We start from the raw sequence: 18,834 nt of genomic DNA on the forward strand, positions 1-18,834 counted from the left end.
AGGTGCGGCCCGGCCCGGCCCGGCCCGGCCGTGAGGCCGCGTTCCCTCAGAAGATGGCAGTCGCCGCCCGCCCGCCGCCGCCGCCCCCTCCCCTCCCCTCTGTTCCCCTCCCCTCCTTTTCCCTCCCCTCCGTTCCTCTCCTCTCCTCTCCCCTCCCCTCCTCTCCTCTCCCCTCCCCGCTGCCTCTGCCCGCCAGCGGGAGCCGCCGCCCGCCCCGCTCCGGCCCCTTCCCCTCGCGCAGGGCCGGGGCTCGCCCGCCCGCCGCCGGCAGCAGCCCCCGCTCCTCCTCCGCCTCCAGCCCACCCCTCCTCCTCCTCCTCCTCCTCCTCCTCCTCCTCCTCCTCCTCCTTCCTCTTCCTCCGCCAACCCCACCCTGGCCCCGGGCTGGCCGGGCCGCGGGCTGCCGCGCCGCCAGGGCTCCCCGCCGGCTTCCCCCATCCCCACGCGCCGCGAACACCTCCTCCTCCTTCCCCCCCTCCCTCCTTCCCCACCTCCGCCCTCCTCCTGCTGACGTCTGGCTCTGCCCGGCTGAAAACTCGGTGCCGCGGCGGATGCGGCGGCTCTCGGCAGCGCGGCGGCGGCAGCAGCGAAGATGGTGGCGGCTCCGTGCGCCCGGCGGCTGGCGCGGCGCTCCCGCTCGGCGCTGGTGGCGGCGCTCACCGTGCTGCTCCTGCAGACCCTCCTCGTCTGGAATTTCACCTCCCTCGACGCCGGCGAGGAGCAGCGCGGCGGCCGCGAGAAGCGAGACCGCGGCGGAGAGCAGCGGGGGCAGGCGCAGCGCCGCGGACCCGCCGCCCCGCACGGCAAGGCGATGGTAGGCGGGGGAGCGGCAGCGGCGGCGTCTCACGGCGTCTGGCGGTGCCTCACTCGTGCCGGGACTGCGGCGCGGGGAAGTTGGGGCGAGCGAGGCGCGGTCGCCCCGGGGCTCGCGTTCCCCGCGTGGGCGCCTCCCGCAGGTGCCGCGCTGCGGGGCCGGTCCTGCCCCGGTCCGGCGGGAGCGCCCGCGGTGCGCAGCCAGAAAATGCATCCGCGGGATCCTCTCCCTTCCCCGAGAGAGGCGTCTCTCGTCCCATTCCCGGCGCTGCCTGCCGCGGGATCCCCTGGCATCCCAGCATCCCCGAACTTGGCGGGAGAGCCGCCTGCCCCACACTGTCCTAGGGGTTTGTTTTAGTGCTGCTTGGCTTTTTTTCACCCTGAAAAGCGCACAGGCGCTATTCTTTACTGCACAGCTCTGACAGGCCCAGGAGGTGACGGGCAGTGAAATGTAATGCAATCATTTTATTAACCGCTGACAACTCAGGAACACTGAAACTGTGCCCACACAGGATGAGGACCTTGTCTCTTACCACGTTCTTTTGCAAACTCCCCAGTTTTTATTCAAATTACTCGGGCCTGAAACCACAAGGGATTGCAAATCTGGCTCTATTGCCAGTACAATTTTCTATTTTTGAATTTTCTATTTTTGAATTTTCTGTTTTTGAATTTTCTATTAGGCATGTGAAAAAGCAAATTAATAGTGTTCTTGCAAACCTCAGATGTATAGCACCAGTATTCTTCAGCTCAAGAGAAGCTTCCTTTGGTTTTTACTTTATTCTTTCAGCAGTAGGCTTATGTTAAGTAAGTGATGCCTCTCAAAGTGCATGCTTAGTTTTGTCAGTTTCTGTATTTTTGTTTACATCCTTGAGAGAGAAGGCAAGAACTTGGGGCTCAGAGGTGACTTACCCCTGTAAATTACAGTGAGTGGTTTGGCCTCGAAAGGCTGCAAAGAGCTGAGCTCCCAGCATACAAGTACCCCGTCACTAATGTTTGGGACAGCTTGTAGTACGTACCCACCCACTGTGTGCAGATCCTGCTCTACTTTCTAGATGTGAAAATTAAAATTCTAGTTTACTGAATTCAGATTTTGTCTGTACACATAATCTTGTCTTGGTATTTGCTGTGTTCATAAATGTAGCTATTTAGGCTCCACTATTTTTCCTCCAGCACCTTGCCCTCTGCCTCTTTTCCTGTCCATGTAGTCTTTTGTTCTTTCATCTCTCAGTCTTCTCCAGCTTTTTTCCTCGATCTCTCTGCTGTGGGTTATCGAGGCTGGCGGACGCTGGTACCTGGGCGGGCAGGGGGCCGGGAGAGGGCAGGCTGCACCTGGAGCTTCAGCCCTGCTTCCCAGCTCCCCAGACTTTCTAGGAAATGATCCTCTTCTGTGGGCTCTGGGCTGTGTTGAAACAGGTACTCTTAGCAGTTGTCCTGGCCGTGTATCCAGTTTGCACCCGATGTGCAGGAACGAGTGCCGAGTTCGGGGTCGAGAGCTCATTGTTTCCATGCTGGCCACACGCAGACACAGAATATGAGTATTTTGATGCTGGCAGTTATGAATCATGCCTTTTGCATACAGTTTTGATCAAAGACCTAAAGATGGAGCACTGGGGTTCTGAATAGAAAACATGCTTTAGAACACATGCTGAGTGCACCAATTTTCCCCTCGTTATCTAAATGATTGGTATGGATCACACTGGGCTGTGCCACAATGCCTGACTTTGATATCAAAAAAAAAAGGCAACAATGCTCGAGGCAAGTGGCAGCGTACTTAACGAAGTGCTTTGTCAAGAGGTGATTGGGCAATGCTTCTTCAAGATGACTTTGTGGTACTTGTGGCTTCGCTTAACCTGCACACTGGGAAGTGGCCACCATCCTTAAAATTACTTTGTCAGAATACAAAACCTCACACTTAAGTATCCATCTATTGATGGCAATGTGTGCTTGTTGGAACAGTGATAGGGAAATTGGCTTTGTGCAGCCTTCTGCCTTAAAAACTTGGCACCTGTCTTAAATTGGTAGGTAAAGTTACCAGTCTTAATTTCAGACTCCGTTCACAAGGAAAATCTCTGATAAATGGAATTGTATATAATCTATATGAAAGAAGATTTTTTTCCTGTTGCTTTGTTTCCACATTACAATGCAATTTATGTAATAGCCAAGCAAAGTTAGCATCCTTCTCAGTCCAAGTTTCCCATAGTTTGTGTATGTCAAATTGTTTTGCAACTGTTAGAGAAGCTGGCTGGTGTGAATACAGTAGTTCCATTATATCCACATGGCTTGGGTTAAGTGCATCTGAGGGGCCCCCCAAGGATTTTTCAAAAGTTTCTCAGTCTTGCATTTTAACCAAAAAATAGTATTAATTTCAATGTGTCTTTGGTCTGTGAATGGGATGGCGTGTTTTAATACGTTTTGAGGAGTATATTTTTGAAAGGTTGCTAAATGTTTTTCTGGGATGTAATACTTGATCATGTTTTTTTCACTTTTTTTCGCTTGTCCTGCTAACTACCCTTCTAAGAGCCTTTATACTAAATAGTTGTGCAAACCAGATTTTGGACACTTGGCAGAAGACAGTGCTTTTCAAAGGTATGTCTGAAAGTTGCCATATGAGGCTACAGTGCTTTTATTTATCTTGGTTTTAATTTGTCTCAGCCCTGTGTACAACACTGAAGTGGGGGTGCCTCTTTTACTTTACTGAGTTGGACATAACTGGTGTGAGGATTTGGTAATTTGTGTCTGTGGAAGAGAAACACAGTCCTTTGAACCAGGTGTTTAAAAGATATTTAGATTTTTATTAAATGTGATCAGATACATGTAATAAGCACTATCATTTGGTAGATAAAATAACATTGTACCATAGTAAAAGGGTTGCCACTGTACCTGTGCATAATTGAACGGGAATTGCCAACTTGGCAGGAAGAAACAATTTTGAATTGAGCAATTTTGCAACTGAAACCACTTACTGTGCTAGCTCCCCTGACCAGTCACATCTGGAGCTTTCATTAGTCATAAGCAGTTTCCTGCAGTTGTTCCATATTTAATTAAACCAGCTTATAGATACTTCTAAAGAAATATCAACTGTGTCATTGGCAGTGATTTCAGTGGGTACTTGCAACTGTTCTTGCAGCTGCACCCTTTGCATGAGCTTTATTCATGCAGCCTAACTCAAGTGTCAAAAGCACAGAAGAATTAAGCTCCCTTCTGAGAATGGGTTGATTTTTATGCAAGGGTTTATCTTTGGAAAGCATGCTACAGCTTTTTGTGCAAGTACTGCAAGCATACTGCTCAGTCTCGGGCTTCCTTACTGCAGCCTGCTAGCGATGCTGGAAGGGGCTTGTGGATGATGTGTGTTGGGAGCTCAGAGGGAGGAAAATGGGATGCAAATCCCTGCTTTGGGGCTGCTGAGGATGAGAGGGATGTGACAGCAAAGCATGTGCTGCTGTGGTGTTGCACTGACAGGCAGATGTGTGTCGCAGGGGTGTGCTTGTGCTGCCCAGCTGCAGCCCTGCCGTGGAATTGGGTGTTGAAGGCCCTGACTGTGGGTACGTGCTGCTCCTTTGTGCCTCCTGCTAGCCTTGGGTTTTCACTGCTGCCTGTTTTGCCATAAAGCAGAAATGCCAGTGCCTGTTACTGTGTCAGTTCGGTGAAATACAGCTCTTGCCTGCTGGTGTGGGATCAAAGCGTTTCTTCAGTCTGAAATTTTGTGTGTTCTTTTAAAGAAATGGTATGTTTCTTTCAGCATGAAGCTGTCAGAGGAACCAAATATATCGACAGCTCAAAATGTTGAGAACTGTAGAATGAAAAGAGAGTCTGTTTGGGGTCAGTGAGCAGTTTTAATTCCAAGCAAAAGTTAAGCTAGGGAGGGCAGTCCTGAGGATCACCAGTGCTGCTCCTTAATTTCATATCTGTAGGGGGAAATGTGGTATTTCATCTTCTCCTGGCAATGTGGAGAGCAAGGCTGGGGCCTCCATGGGTTGATCAGCTGAATGTACTCGAGCCCAGTTTTTCTTGCTTGTTCTTTCCTTGTCACCTCCTGGTGATGCGCGCTGAGCTCCAGCAGGTTAAAGGTGCAAAAAGTAATTACAATGTGTGCCTAAACTCTGTAATCCCTGTTGGTTACTGAAGCTAGGAAAGGCATCCAGGGGCTGCTCTGCTCCACGCTAAGGATTATAAAAACTGTGGTCAGTTGTTGTAACTAAAAGCAAAGAAGCAGCAGCTCTAAAGCTGGAAAACACCAGGGGAATCATACAGCAAAGAAAACCCAGGAGGCTTTACTCCACTTCCTCTAAGGTTCATCCATCAGTTATTTCCCCCAGCATTGTCCAAATGCTTCCCCAAACTAAAACCAGTGCAGAATTCATCTTGTGTATAATATAAAAGCTTGGGATTCTTTAAGGTTTGGAAACGAGAGTTTTCTTTTGAAGTGCATTTGCCCCTGGAATGTTTAGATTCTGCAGGTGGATTCCCAGCACTGTTTTGCCAGAAGCAAACACACAGCCCAGACCTACCCTCTGCTGAGCATCGTGTGGGAGGTGTGGGACAAGTGAGTTTCTGGATGGAGCACAGCTTTCAGTGCAGCACCAGCACTGCAGCACAGCTCTGCACTGGGCTGGCTGCGGGTGTGCCTCTGCTGTGGGCAAGGAGTTGTGCTGCTGCTGGAAGAATCACTGGGGTCCCTGGGAGTTCACTCTACAGAGTTGCACTTAAGTGTAAAATAAGCTGTTAAGCTTCATAAAACAAATGAGTTTTCAAGAAAGAAGGAACTATTCCACCCCTGATTTATCCTTTTGCTTGAATCAGTGGATGTATAGGTTCCATATAGGTAAACACAACCAAATAGTACCTATTTAAATATCTTCCCCTCTAAGCAGCTTGTTGATGTAGAACTGTGGCCTCAGTAATTTAATCTGAATGCAAGAAATGAGGGAAAACTAGTTTTCAAAAAAATTTCCAGACCTGAGAGGTGCAAAGAAGTTTAATATGAGCTAATCATTTGTGTGTTAAACTTCAGTCCAGAGTGAATCAATCTCTGGAAATTAAGTCTCTCTAGTTTTAGTACACTGGGCTTAGTGAAACACCTTAGTTAAGGTACCCTGTGTTGTGAATAAAATTATTAGCATCGAGCTACTATGTGGCCAAAAATGATATATTTGTAAGAGAATGGGTCCATAGTACTGACTTGACTGTTAAGTACAGTTCTACTCATTATCAGGAGCTTAATCGTACTGCACTACGGTTTTAATAACAATCGAGAAGGAGAATGGAGACAACTCATCATTTAGTAATGGCAAAGGGGGAGACAATACATCTGCAGCTGGAAGCTGCATAATGATTTTTACAAAGTCTTAGCACTTAACAAGGCACCCGTTAATAAAACAAACAAATCTTTGCAGTAAGAGAACTAATGTATGCATCATTTAAGGGGAGTGTTAGAGCCAGAGTAGATTGTTGGTCTCCTGCAGCAGTTCCCTTGTTCAGCATCTTCTCTGCAGGAATGTGGGAATGTATGATATGAAATGCATTGGAAGCCTTTTTCAGGCCACTGGTGTATTTTTTTTTTTTTTTTTTTTTTTATTCCTTAATGTGTGATGGGATTTTGCAGATGTTCCCTTTGAAATAGAAGCGTTTTAATTTTTTAGCAAGAGAAGACCAGCTGTTGTACAGGGGATGTACAAATCCCATTTACTTCCCATCAGCTACTGCAAAATGGGTACTTTTTGGTGTAAAAGGCCTTCATTACCTGCCACATGTTTTGGCTCTATTCAGAAATATTTTTCAAAATATTTCTTCTTTTCAGCATTGCAAGTCTGTGATCTGTGATATGGCATCGTATTAGTGCTTGCTGAAGGACCAGGAGTACAATGAAAGCATGAAGTGATCTTAATTTGTAGGAACAGTCAAATTTTATAACCTCAAGGATTAATTTCAATTAAATACTTCCTAATTTTTCTTTACAGTGTTAAAATTAAATCTGGCACTTTCCTGAGGCTTTTGCAGTGACTCTTTAATTGGAATACAATGTCCTGTATTTTTTTCTTTTGGCTATGGCTGATGGGATGTCTGATTCGAGCAGATGCAGGAGCATCCCTGTGCGGACGCTCAGAGGGCACACGGGTTCTGGTGCTTATAACTGCTCATATGAGTAGAGTTTCAGGACTAGCAGTTTCAAGTGTTTGAGTCTGATTTTTAGACTTGGAAGTTCAGTCCTTCAGTTTTTTTAAGTAATGGTAGGCCTTTGATGCTGTTCCACAGAGCACATGTTGAATGGGAGACTGCTCTGTGGGACCGGGGAAAGTCCTGGTTGTCTACTCTCATTAGTAACCTCTTGACATCTTTAGCACAGTGTTTAGGGCCACATAACTAAGGGTGACATGTAGTTTTGGGTTTTTCAATCATTGGTGCTCCATACTAGTCCTCTTTGGTCTTGATAATTGTGTGTTTTATCTCTTTCCTCCAGTGGAGCCAGGCCCTGGCAGGTCCCAATTTTATTCTTTGCTTTCATATTTGGTGCTGCTGATTATGGCTGTCCTCTTTTGGGTGCTTAAGCCTGGGGTCAATCTCACAAGCATGTGGGGCCTGAGGCCTTCTCATGGATAGAGATGAGTGTGTCCAGAAGGCAATTCAGCCCTTTTGAAGTGTGCATCTGTACAAAAGCCTGCTCCTCTGGGCCAGCAAGGCAGGGGGCCGTGGCAGTGATGCTCAGGTACCTGCCATGCATGTAGGAATCCGTTCCTTCAGAGGCCAAGTCTGCAAAGTGTGCTTGATTAACATCCCAGCCTTCATGGAAGCAGTGTTCTTGTGAAGGAACCTGTTCTTGTGAACAATTGAGATCTTCAGCAAGGACCAGGAGCTTGTCAGCTGCCATGCATTGGTATAACTCCATTAAAGTCAGTACAGACCAGCTGGGGATTCTGGACCCACAAATGTAATTATTGTTATAATACTAGCATCAAACAAGTAATCATTATTTTTACTCTCTCTTTTCATTTCGAAATGAGAAAATTATTTCCTCTTAGATCAGTGAAAGTAATTTACATTATGCACAATAATGGTCTACATGAAAATATAATTATTGTTCATTTGTATGGCACCATCTGGGCACTAGAAGCTTCACAGACACATGTGAGGAAAGGTCCCTGTCTTGAAGAGTTTACAGGCTGAATAGCAAGTTATAGCTGCTAGCAGTTAACAAGAGTCACAAATGGAACTTTGCAGTATCACCTGTTCAGCCCAGGACTTCCACAAACCCCTCCTCAGTGACTTCCAGTCAGAATTCCTCTGTGATGGGCACTGTACAGCCTAAGGATGGGATGAGTCTAAGGATCATTAGCGTGGATGGATCAAGAAAGAATGCAGCAAGAGGCTAGCATTATAAATTGGCTGCCCAGCTGGTTTTTGACCAAGTATACTTGGAAGCACAAAATGGTTCTGATGCCTTGTGGACATGTGCTTCCTGTGGAGTTATTCCCAAGTTTACATCAAATACAGCTTTATGAATGCTTTACTGAGTGTGAGTATGCACTAAAAGTGAAGAGACCAGGCTTTTATAACTGTATGGATATAAAAATTGAGCAACATTACCTAAACATATATAGTGTAACCTTGCTGAGTACTGAAAGGGTCTGTACAGGACACTGAAATCATGTGACTTCTTATTTTTAGAGATTATTAGAGAATTTCTCCAAGGGACAAACTATTTATAACATGTCTATAATTTGCTGCTTTTTTTTTTTTTTTTTTTTTTTTTTTTTTGTGATGAAATTAAGCCAATAAATGAATACTGGTTAATTTAAAAAGTTAGCTAAAAAAGATTTCACACTAGTGTGTGGCTGACTCTGAGGTCAGATCGTGAATGCTTCCCACATACATTTTGTTTTCAAGCTACTGTTCTGTTGCTGTTCTATTATTAGAGAGTAAGTGGGATGCTTATTTAAAACAATTCTACAAAGCTGAATGACACTGCAAACTTCAGTTTAACTTGGATTTGGTTGAATGAGTCATGGACGCTCATTCCTGCTTCATGCTGCAGCCTTTGCTTGCCCTTCAGATGTGCTTTTTTGGTTCAGTTATATTGGTGGAATCTGAGTATTTTTCTTCAAGTTGATGCTGTTCACTGACTTTTTGTGGTGGTCAGTTTTGGATTTTGTGCTGTCTGAATTTCTGAGAGGTCTCTCATTTTGTTCTTAAAACTCAGCCTGTTTCTAGTTATCTTTGTTCTTTATAATTGCACTTTTTCTGATTCAGTAGCACACACGGTTCAGTTAAAATGTCTTCTTTGAAAGAAAACGCGTTTGAGGTCGTGAGTGTGTTGACTAAAGTGAAGCAAGCTCCCTGAAACTACATCCAGCCTGTTGACCCTTACCTGGGAGAGGGTCATGAAAAATGACATTTCATGGGAATTTTTTTGTTCTTTAGAATTGCACAAGTGCATGTCACAGAGGCAGGTAGAGTTCTACATGTTCTACCTGCGAGCTCAGCAGGGCGACAACTGCCCCCCACCCTTGATGAGGAATCCCACAGCTGCCAGTGTCCTCAGTTGTTTAAACTAAGGAACTTTTTTCTCAGTGTGGCAGTGTACCTGGAGCTGTAACTAAATAAATGGCCATCTGCTAATTATGAAAATGTAAACTGGACTTCTCTGTAGAAATGGAGCGTTACCAGAGATCTGGATTGGAGTCATCTTGAACAAGCATGTAAATAAAAAATAATCTGTTATCAAGCTAATACTGCTTTAGAGAAAAAAATACTCTCACGAAAGGTAGCAGCTTGTCTGCAGAGATTCACATTTGGCTAGCTGGAGATAAATCTAGGCACCTAAGTATATTGAGTTAGATGCTTACAGGCTTGCTTATGCACTTAAAACTTGCTGTGGGTGCCTGACAGCTGTTTAAATATGTAAATAAGAATTCAGGTGGCTACCTTATGGCTTCTAAGTTCAGCAACTTGGCCTACAGTGTGTAAAACCAAGCAAACAAGCAGAAGAGGAGTGAATGTAGTAAACAAAGCTGTTAGTGTGTATACACTAGGAGAATAATAATACTTTGCACAGCTACTGTGCCTCAAATTGCTTACGTTTTGGCATTCACTTGAGTTTAGTCACTCAGTGGCATAAATAGAAACTTGGAGGTGCTGCCTGCTAGCAGAGTACATGGAGCAGTACCTCAGCAATGAACTGCCTTTTTGGCAGTCTTACAACAAAAGATGTGCAAGTCTTCAGCGCAATATTTTGATAAGTCATTGGTTCTTATTAAAATAATAATTATAGCAATAATTGTAACTGTAGTTGGCTCTGACTGAACTGCTGAGTAGAGGACAGGGGGAGGAGGATTATGAAACATCTGAGCAAAGCCATCTGAGTCCTGCTCCTTCAGCTCTGTGCACACAAATGAGGGTGTTTGTCTGTATTTTTGGCATGTCGTGTGCCAGTACATGGCACTGCCCATGTGCTGGGTGGCTCCCCCCAGAAGAGAGCTGGAGACTCCTGTGCAGCCTGCCCTACAGGCAGCTCATCATCCCTGTGTTCGTGTTTCTAATAAGAGTTGTGATCAAAATAGGTGATAGTGTTTTACAGCAGTACGATGATAAAATGGTGCAATAAGCTCAGGGCCATCTGGCTTTCTGTTGTTAGCTCTGACGTTTGCTGTGTCTCACCTTCATAGCAAGATCACATCATCTCATCCCCAAAGCCCAGGCCAGGTCTCAGTGGTACTGAAACCAAAGGAAAGTTGGGTGGGTTTTGCAGGTGGCACTGTAGCTGTGATGACACTGTCCTGAGCCTCTCTAATGTAATTCAGTATTAAACATTTCCACTGGCCAGGCTGCCCCTGCGTGACCTCCTGTGCTAAGTGACTGCAAGTGAATAATGACTATTTATTAGGAGATGATGGTCTCAAACCTGCTCACTTCACAGACAGTGTAAACAGTGATTTCACCCTCAAGCCCCAGTTAAAAAATACAGTATTTTTTCTCCTTGCTTTCTTTTGAAGTTGTTTTTTTTCATCCCTGGATGTCTAAGAAAAGCAGACTGCACTGGCCTTTTCCTGCTCCCACCGTGTGAAGCTGCAGTGGGCATCTAGAGTGTGAGTTTTGGGGTGCTTGCTCCCCTTGGTTAGGGCTCCAGTGAAATGCCTCATGAAATGCTCTAGATGCTCTCTGTTTGTGGAGCGGGTGTCACCTGGAAGGGATCAGTGAAGGGAAGCCCTTGAATTTCATACTCTCCTGGATTCAACCTCAGGGGTGTGTTTCCAGTTTAGTTACCAGAACCAGCCAGGCTTTGCTCTGAATTCTGCCACCTAAGCTTCAGTGCTGTCAAGCTTTTGGTAGGCAATGAACGAGGTGCTGTGTGTTTTGTTCGCTTGTAAATGTTTGTATATTGTTCTTAGTTTTAACACAGTCTCGTGTACTCACTTCCTCCTCGTCCCTGAACAATTCCCTCCTGTTTCTGGGGCTTTTGTCAGTGGTTGCTCCAGCTGGAAGCCCCTGGCCGTGACTCCAGTAGCTCAGCTGGGACTGGGTTAGGAGGTGGATTGATGTAACTGGTGAGGAAAGTACTTCAGGTCTCTATTCCACACTTGGTAAATAGTAACTCCATTATGAAATACTGTTTCACTGTTGAATAAATTGGTGTGGTTTTGTTTTCCCTGCTTGCTGTCATTGGTGAGTTGCTTTCTTCCTAACTTGTGTTGTCCAGTTTGAAATACTGTTTCCTGTTGGCTTGAAATAACCTGTTCTGCAGCATTTGCCTGTTTTATGTTGCCTACAGAGAGCAAAATGTATCCTCAGATGTTTGAATCTGTTGCTAAGGTTAGGATGGTAGTTTCATAGCAACCCAGAGATACCACAGGTGTTAGAATCATTTCTTTAGTAGAGAGTTGGTGGTTTGGTGGTTTCTGTGTTTCTCCCCTTCCTGTTTACTAGAGTAAAACATGTTCAGGACTCGGGTTTGCAACTCGTGTGCAAACAGAGGCATGCATGCACACCTGTATTCCATAGTGGTCAAATATTTGTGGTCAAATACAAGCAAGAGTTGCTCAAGATAGAATTTCCCAGACTGAGTGTTGCTTAGAAATATTTTTCTTTACAGCATGCAGTTTAAACAAGTCTAGGATGTGGCAAGTCATCACTTCATCAAGTTTGTGCTCTTTTAGTAGCAGATTCTTTTAGAAAATCTTCATGTTTAGGGTTAGTTCCACCTTTGATCATTATCCTGTGTAAGCATAACGTGTGAGAGATTTTTGTACAGGACTGATTTTGAGACACCTTTGTCAACTAAATTTCACCTTTTTCAGTGTGCTCAGTTGTTTGCTGTAGGATGAAGATGCAGATGTGTAAGAGCTCAAGTGAAACAGCACACTGAGAATAACCTGTGGCTCTTCAGAGCCACTGAGTGTCTTCATTAGGACGTGGAGGGCAGACATGGGTGTAAAATCAGTTAAGAATAGTCTTACAAATATCATTGTGTTAGGGTGGGTTTTTTATACAGCCTTTGTATTTTCATTTAAATTGTTAAAGTGAAAAGGGTTTTAAAATAAAGGTTGTTCTGTTGTCCTAAAGTGTTCCATGTCGCTAGAAAAAAAAAAAAGAAAAAAGAAAGTATTTGATAGCAGTACTTCTTTAAGTGGGTTTTATAAATATTGGTTCTGTAAAACTAATATATAATGTTATTTTAATTTCTGTTCTGTGTTCTGAATGGAATTACCTGTGATAGGAGAGACTGATGGTGCTGGGCAGTTACAGCTTGAGTCCCTGCATATTTCTCTTGGCAGTGGTAGAATTATTGAACAATCACTCTCCATTTTTAGTGTTTTTACGAGTATAAGAACTTAAAATTCAGGTCTTTTTTTTTTTTTTTTTTTTTTTTTTTTTTAAGGGCTCTTCATATTCTGCTGGCCTTGTTTGGTCTTGGTGAAATTTGTGCAGTGTTAATAATTTCATCCCATGCTGAATTACTAAGGATGCTCATGCAGGAGGACTGCACTCTGAGTTTTGCATTATGGAAATACTATGTTGATGGCAGGTGTGTTGAATCCATCTCTGTTCCATTTTGCTTTAGCTCTGATTCTCTCAGTCAGCTTTTTAGAGGTCATGTGTGTAACTGGTGGACTTCCTTGGGCCAGATTTGGAGGGAATGGGTGGGGTTTCTGAATGGGCTTAAAATGCCTGCTTTGTATTCAAGTGGATTACCTGTGTTAGAATTTAATTTAAATGTATTGATCCCTGCCTAAGGAGATATCCAAATTACCCATAAGTGATGATCAGCGCAGGGATCAGCCAGTGTGAGGCTAAAGTGCAAACATTTATGTTGTTGTCTTGTGTTCAGCTTGTACAGTGTGCCAGCTTCAATGGCTGGTTTATGGTGTTTTTAACAGTTGGACTCAAAGATCCTACTGTCTTTTCCAACCTAAATGATGCTATGATTGTATGAACCTAACTTTGATGAAAAATTAAACAAAGCCTCAGGGTCTAGAAGAAAGGTGCTCTGTCTGTGTGGCAGCAAGTGGATGTAGATTCAACTCCCAGCTTTACAGAATGCTGCTTGTGTGGCCTCCTCCTGGAGGAGGAAAACACGGGGCTGGTTGTCTCTGCTTCCCAGTCAAACAGAAGCACTGAGTCACTGGATAGGGACCAGGTTTGTGTGTACCACTGCCTGGCAGACAACAAACACATGTATTGAGGCTGCACTGAGAAGTGATGTTTGCCACACGTCCATGTCTGTTTGTGGTTTGGGGATTTTTTAGTGACAGGGTGACTATGCTGGGTAGACCAGTCACCCAAAGGAGGTTGAAGGTTTAAAGGGCATTCATAACTTGGTAAGTGACTCACTGAGGAATACAGAAGAGAAGGTGTATTTGAAGAAAAGCATGAGATGTTTTTTTGCCACAATATCTGTTGGGGAGTAAGGAGACTAAGGGGAGTTGTGACTAAGGAGATGGCGTAAATGTACTGCTGTGACAAATTCTTATTGCAAAGGCAGTGCAAAAAGTGGCTGTTGTGTACAGCTTTTTAGTGTAAGTCATGTGCCTGGCATCACCCTGTGCAGGGTTCCCAGAAGCAGGCAGCTCTTCTCTCTGTTTCCATTTCAGAGTCTTGAATTCGTTTGAGCCCAACCTAAAACTGTCGCTTGCCAGTTCTGACAGAACAGTTGCCAGCCCTCGAGGTACCCAGGTGGGTTGTGCAGGGACCTTTCCTGCCCCAAGAGAAGAGACCTTCCTCCTTCAGCTGTCTGAAAGGCCCTGATTTGGTGGGATGGATGGTCCAGGTCTGGACAGCGATGGTTAGATCTGTTACCAGTGCCACGGGCTGGGGTTGTGCCTGGCTTGCTTTGCAGCAGCTGGTTCTGTTTTGGAGCAGTTGGTGGATGGAACCTGTTCTATCTTCTTTCTGCTACATCAGTAATCGGGATCATTTTTCTGTGAGCTGCCACATCTGTGGCCCAAAACCTGTGCTCAGCCTGGGGGAAGGCAGTGAAAGGTGACGTTTCCCACAGCTCAGCGCTCGCTTGCCAGCAGTGGAAGCAGCTTATGCTGCTTCAATTCTGTGCATTTTAAGGATTTAACACAGGTATTTATGAAGTCCTTTGGTTTGCATGTATCAGCATAAAGAAAAGTATCTTCTGAACATACCTAGTTGCAAGACTAATATTTCTTTTAGGATTACCCATCTCCTTAAGTAGTCCTTCTGTGTGTGTATGAAGGGGGAAAAAAAACCCAAACCCCCAAACCTTTGGCCATTCCAGCTGCTGATTGTGAGCATAAGTCCTTGAGAAGAAGCTTTTCTATTATCCCTAATGCTCTAAAGCTTGCTGAATAAACAAAATGAGCACAGGTGTTTCCTTGCTGGTGATACAATTAAGAAGAAGACGTTACTCAAGGCATTGCTCAGCTGCAACTTAAACTCCTGTGTGCAGAAATCTGTGGACCAAACAACTCAGTCCTCTCCAAGGAAACTTCCTGTGAAGTTGAACAGGCTTGCTGAGTAATACCTTTTGTGTTAACAGTTTATTAACCACTTATTGAATTACCCAGGTATGTTTAAATTAGCCAAAAGCTCATTTCTTGCCATATGGAAATGCTGTGAGGGTGCTGCAATGTGCTACTGAGGTCAAGTCCCATCCTTGGAGGAGTGACCATGAGAACAGGCATTTGCCTGCAGTTCTGGGGGACAGTTATGTGGCTCATAGTTGAGCAAACCAGAATCAAAATCAGTACTGTATAGAAACACTTTACAGGTGTTTTAATTCTGGGTAAATACAGGTTGTGCTAGTTTTAACAGTTTTGTAAGAAACTTTCTTCACACGATGAAAGAGAAATAACTATGAATTGGTTGCAGTCTGTAGTTAGTGACAAAGCAGCTCTTTGCTAACACTCTGGTCAAGTTGCCTCTCTGCTTACTCTTCTTGCAATTCTTTCCTTGTTTAGGCGATTTCTTGTGAGACTAAGATTTTTAGGTTTACAGAGCAGAGTTTGACCATGTAGGTGTGAAGGGGAAGCCAGAAACGATGTCCAGATCTTCAGTGAAGCTGCGCCACAGCGGGGGATGTGCTCTGGGAGCAGAGGGTGCTTCCAGGATGCCCTGACCTCAGACAGCTTTCGCAGCTTGCCTGCAGGTGAGGTCATGGTTTGCAGAGGAGAGCAGGAGTGCGTTAAGAGAGCAAGCTTGAGGAATCTGACCACTTATACTCTATCTGTCGCTGCAGGACCTGCTGTTGAGTTTAAAAAAAATTAAAAAATGAAAGACTTGGCATATGTTTGCAAGGACTCGTGTTTTAATAACAATTTCACACTGCGTGTTTCATGGATTTTAGAGATATCAGTTGCTACTGGAAGGTAACTTTAGTCACTTTGCTCATGAGAAGTTTGAAGCAACTTGTGTAGGATTAAATTATTAAATTAAATTGTTAAATTAAATTATTAAATAAAGCTGACTTCTGTTATTATGCTACTAGCTGCTGACTTCTTGGTAACTCTGTTGCTGTGCTTATCCTCAAATCCCTTTTTGTGGAAAGCATCCTGGTTTGTTCCCCGGCAGGCTGAGCTGCAGTGGCCGCTGGCCCCAGGCAGGGCTCCGTGCTCCTGGCCACAGCTGGGTCGGAAATGCTGCACCTTCAGCCCCCCTCATCCCGCACAGCGGGGCTGATTCACCTGCAGGACAGCTCATCACTGCTGCAGACATGAACTTGCTGTTTGGGTTCTCCCTTAGCATGCCATGGAAACTTGCTTTCATATCCACGTCTGTGCTCCCTCTCTGCTCGCACCTTTCTTCTTTCTAAAGAGCAGATTTTCCTGTTCTCCCTTTCATTTTTTATTCTCACTGATGTGTATCTCTACTTCTGTTCTTCCGTCCCTTTTCTGAACAAAGATAATTTATTGTTTCTGAGCATTTGAGTAACAGTTTTGTCACCTTTCTGCAGAGATAGACCAACTTTGATCAATAGCAAAAGAAAGTGGTTGTAGAAATTCACACTATGCACTTGCATACTCTGTAGAGTGTCTTTGTAGCTGGTGCTTAGCATATTGCCTCTGGAAATGGGTTTCTAGCATGTAGCTTTTATTTGTGCAGCAAGGGACCCTGGCAAATGCTTCATGTTTGATATGAACTCACAGTCCTTTCAGGTAGTGAATAATGTGAATGAGGGCTTATCAACATCGTCTCAAAGAGCACTGCAGTTCGTGCCCTACAATGGTGGCACAATATGATTTGCCTTAATGGGAAGGTTGCAAACAGCATTTGAAATACTATAAACTGTATTAAGAGTAAAAGCAATTCAGTGGGGAAGGAGTTTCTTAGGAAAATGGTGAATTTTCTAATGCTGAATTCTCTTAAATGAAGACTAGAGTCTCTAGGGGAACTGGAAGTTAGTACAGGTATCACAGGGTAATATTCTGGCCTTAGTGGGACATGTCTGTGCTTGTGGTGTGTTGGAATATCAAAGGGCAGACAGGTAGTTGGAGGCTTTAGGTGAAGTACTGTTCTTGACACCTTGTGTGTGATTCATCCACATCACTGTGCAGAAGCTTTATATGGTGCTAATGTTTCTGTTAGCTGTGCTTGATATTTCTAATTTCTATCTTTTCAAGATCACTTATGAGTTAAAATAAAATGACAATGTCCTTTACCCTTTAATATGCAGCATCCAATATGTAGCGAATTCTCAACTCCTCTGAAGGTGGTGGAAAATTCCCAATTACCAAATCACAGAATTAACTAGGTTGGAAAAGACCTTTGAGATCATCAAGTCCAACCTATTACTCTGAAGGAGTTAAGATTTCACCTTAAGGCTTGTTTGCTCCAGCATTTGTCCTTTGAGTTACAAAGTCCTGGCACAGCTGTAAGACCTGAAATATTTAGCAGTGATTGGTAGTGACTGACTGCAGTCAAAGTCACCTGGAGCCTTTCACCAAGTTGACATTCTGTTCTCTAAGCTCAGGTTGATGTTTCCTTTAACATTTCTTGCTCGAAATCAAGTTCAGTTTTGGTTCTCATGGCCAAAGAGGCAGTACCAGCTCTGCCCTGAGCTAAGGCAGTGCAGTGTGCTGTGCTGTGACATTTATACCGTGGCAGATCATCCTGAGCTGATGTTTAGGCTTCTTTTGCCAATGCAAAGCATTTATGGATCTTTCTCCCTGCTTATGAAACGCACTTGTCTCCAGTATGGTATAAACAAATGCACTCAGAATAAATGCTTTTCCCCTGCGCCCTGTTTGCTGACAAATCAACCACCCTTACTCAAATCTTCTTATCTACATGTATGCATATACATACACAGATATGCTTATGTACATATATATGCATATCTGTATGGTGGAGGGGATTTCTTGCCATGTGAAAATCAGAGATCAAGGGGTGAATGCTCTCCCTGAAAGGCAGCAGGGTGCCAGCCCATCCCAGTTGCTGTATAAAAAGATTGATGTACGACTTTGATGCTGCATGAAGCAGCTTTAGATTCCCAGTGAACATTGTTTTGTTGCACAGAGGAAGACAAGGACACTAAATCTGTGGAGAGTAAATCTTGAGGAAAAAGAACTTCAGCAAATAACAAGATGAAATTTGTATTCATACACAGCTCAGGTGTTTGGAGATACAGGGTGTGTGCAGAGCTGTGCTGCTGTGACAAACCAGCTTTTTATTCTTAATAAAACTGTTGCTATTAGTCTCTTGCAGCACATCCAACAGCTCTTGTCACATTTGATTTCGGGTTAAAACTGTGTAAAGCCTTCAGGTTTTTTTAAAGGAACTTTACATTTTCTTCTGTTAGTTGAGAAGTGGTGTCTGCCTTTTCTTTCTTTCTCCTTCCTTTTTTTCCTTTTTGAAATTTTTTCCTTGGTATTTATAACAAAAACTGCCAACTAAGTTTTGTTTCATGTTCACTCCATGACAAAGTATGTAATTGGCACAAATTTTTCTTCTATAGCTGAAAGAGAAAGCGCAGTAAAGATTTGGAAAGGGAAGTAGTCTGTCTTTATCTAAAACAAATGTTGGTAATCTGGTGACCTTTCTAACAGCATAAAAGTGGAATATCTTGTATTTATTTGCAGTCTCCTTGGTTATAGAGGTTGTAGTGGGATCCTGCTCATCTCTTGCCAATTTCTGTGTTTTTCCCGCCCGTGCTTGTTTGTGTCATCAGGAGTTTGGAGGATAAACAGTTCAGTTTCTGCAAAGGAGAATGAACTTCTGCTGGTCTGCTAGAAGTTATCAGCAAAATAGATGATAAAGAGGTGAGGAATTACGGGTCTGCAGGATAGTAATGAGCAATTCCATTCTGGAGCTGTTGACAGGACACTGCTAGAGAAAGCTGTCAGAAAGTGAGCAGCAGCATCCTGCCATGACTGGGCATTGCCTGAAAGATTATAAATAAATATTAAAAATAAATTGCCCATTTTTATTGTTGCAGTGCATTTGTTGAGAGCTTCCTCTGAGGTTCTGAAATCCAGAATAAGATTGGTAGCACTTCTTAGTATCACCAAGATGATAGCTTTGTTTTAAAAGCTGTTTTAAAAATCTTTGTCAGATAAATAGCTGATC

At 44.0% G+C, this 18,834-nt stretch overlaps 1 protein-coding gene across 4 annotated transcripts in view; it reads left to right on the forward strand.

Annotated features, from left to right (window-relative positions):
• The first annotated feature begins 380 nt into the window (after positions 1-380).
• The window catches only part of XYLT1 (xylosyltransferase 1), a 169,329-nt gene continuing 150,875 nt past the window's right edge, over positions 381-18,834 (forward strand). For 2 of the 4 annotated variants that reach the window (XM_039560113.1, XM_039560115.1), the window contains exon 1: positions 381-814. In XM_039560113.1, the coding sequence (XP_039416047.1) occupies positions 593-814 (222 nt within the window). In that variant the 5' untranslated portion in view covers positions 381-592. The remainder of the gene's footprint in view (positions 815-18,834) is intronic. The other 2 variants (XM_039560112.1, XM_039560114.1) reach the window with 1 other exon arrangement.

The sequence above is a fragment of the Corvus cornix genome, chromosome 14 (assembly GCF_000738735.6).
Source record: "Corvus cornix cornix isolate S_Up_H32 chromosome 14, ASM73873v5, whole genome shotgun sequence".
Classification (NCBI taxonomy): domain Eukaryota; kingdom Metazoa; phylum Chordata; class Aves; order Passeriformes; family Corvidae; genus Corvus; species Corvus cornix.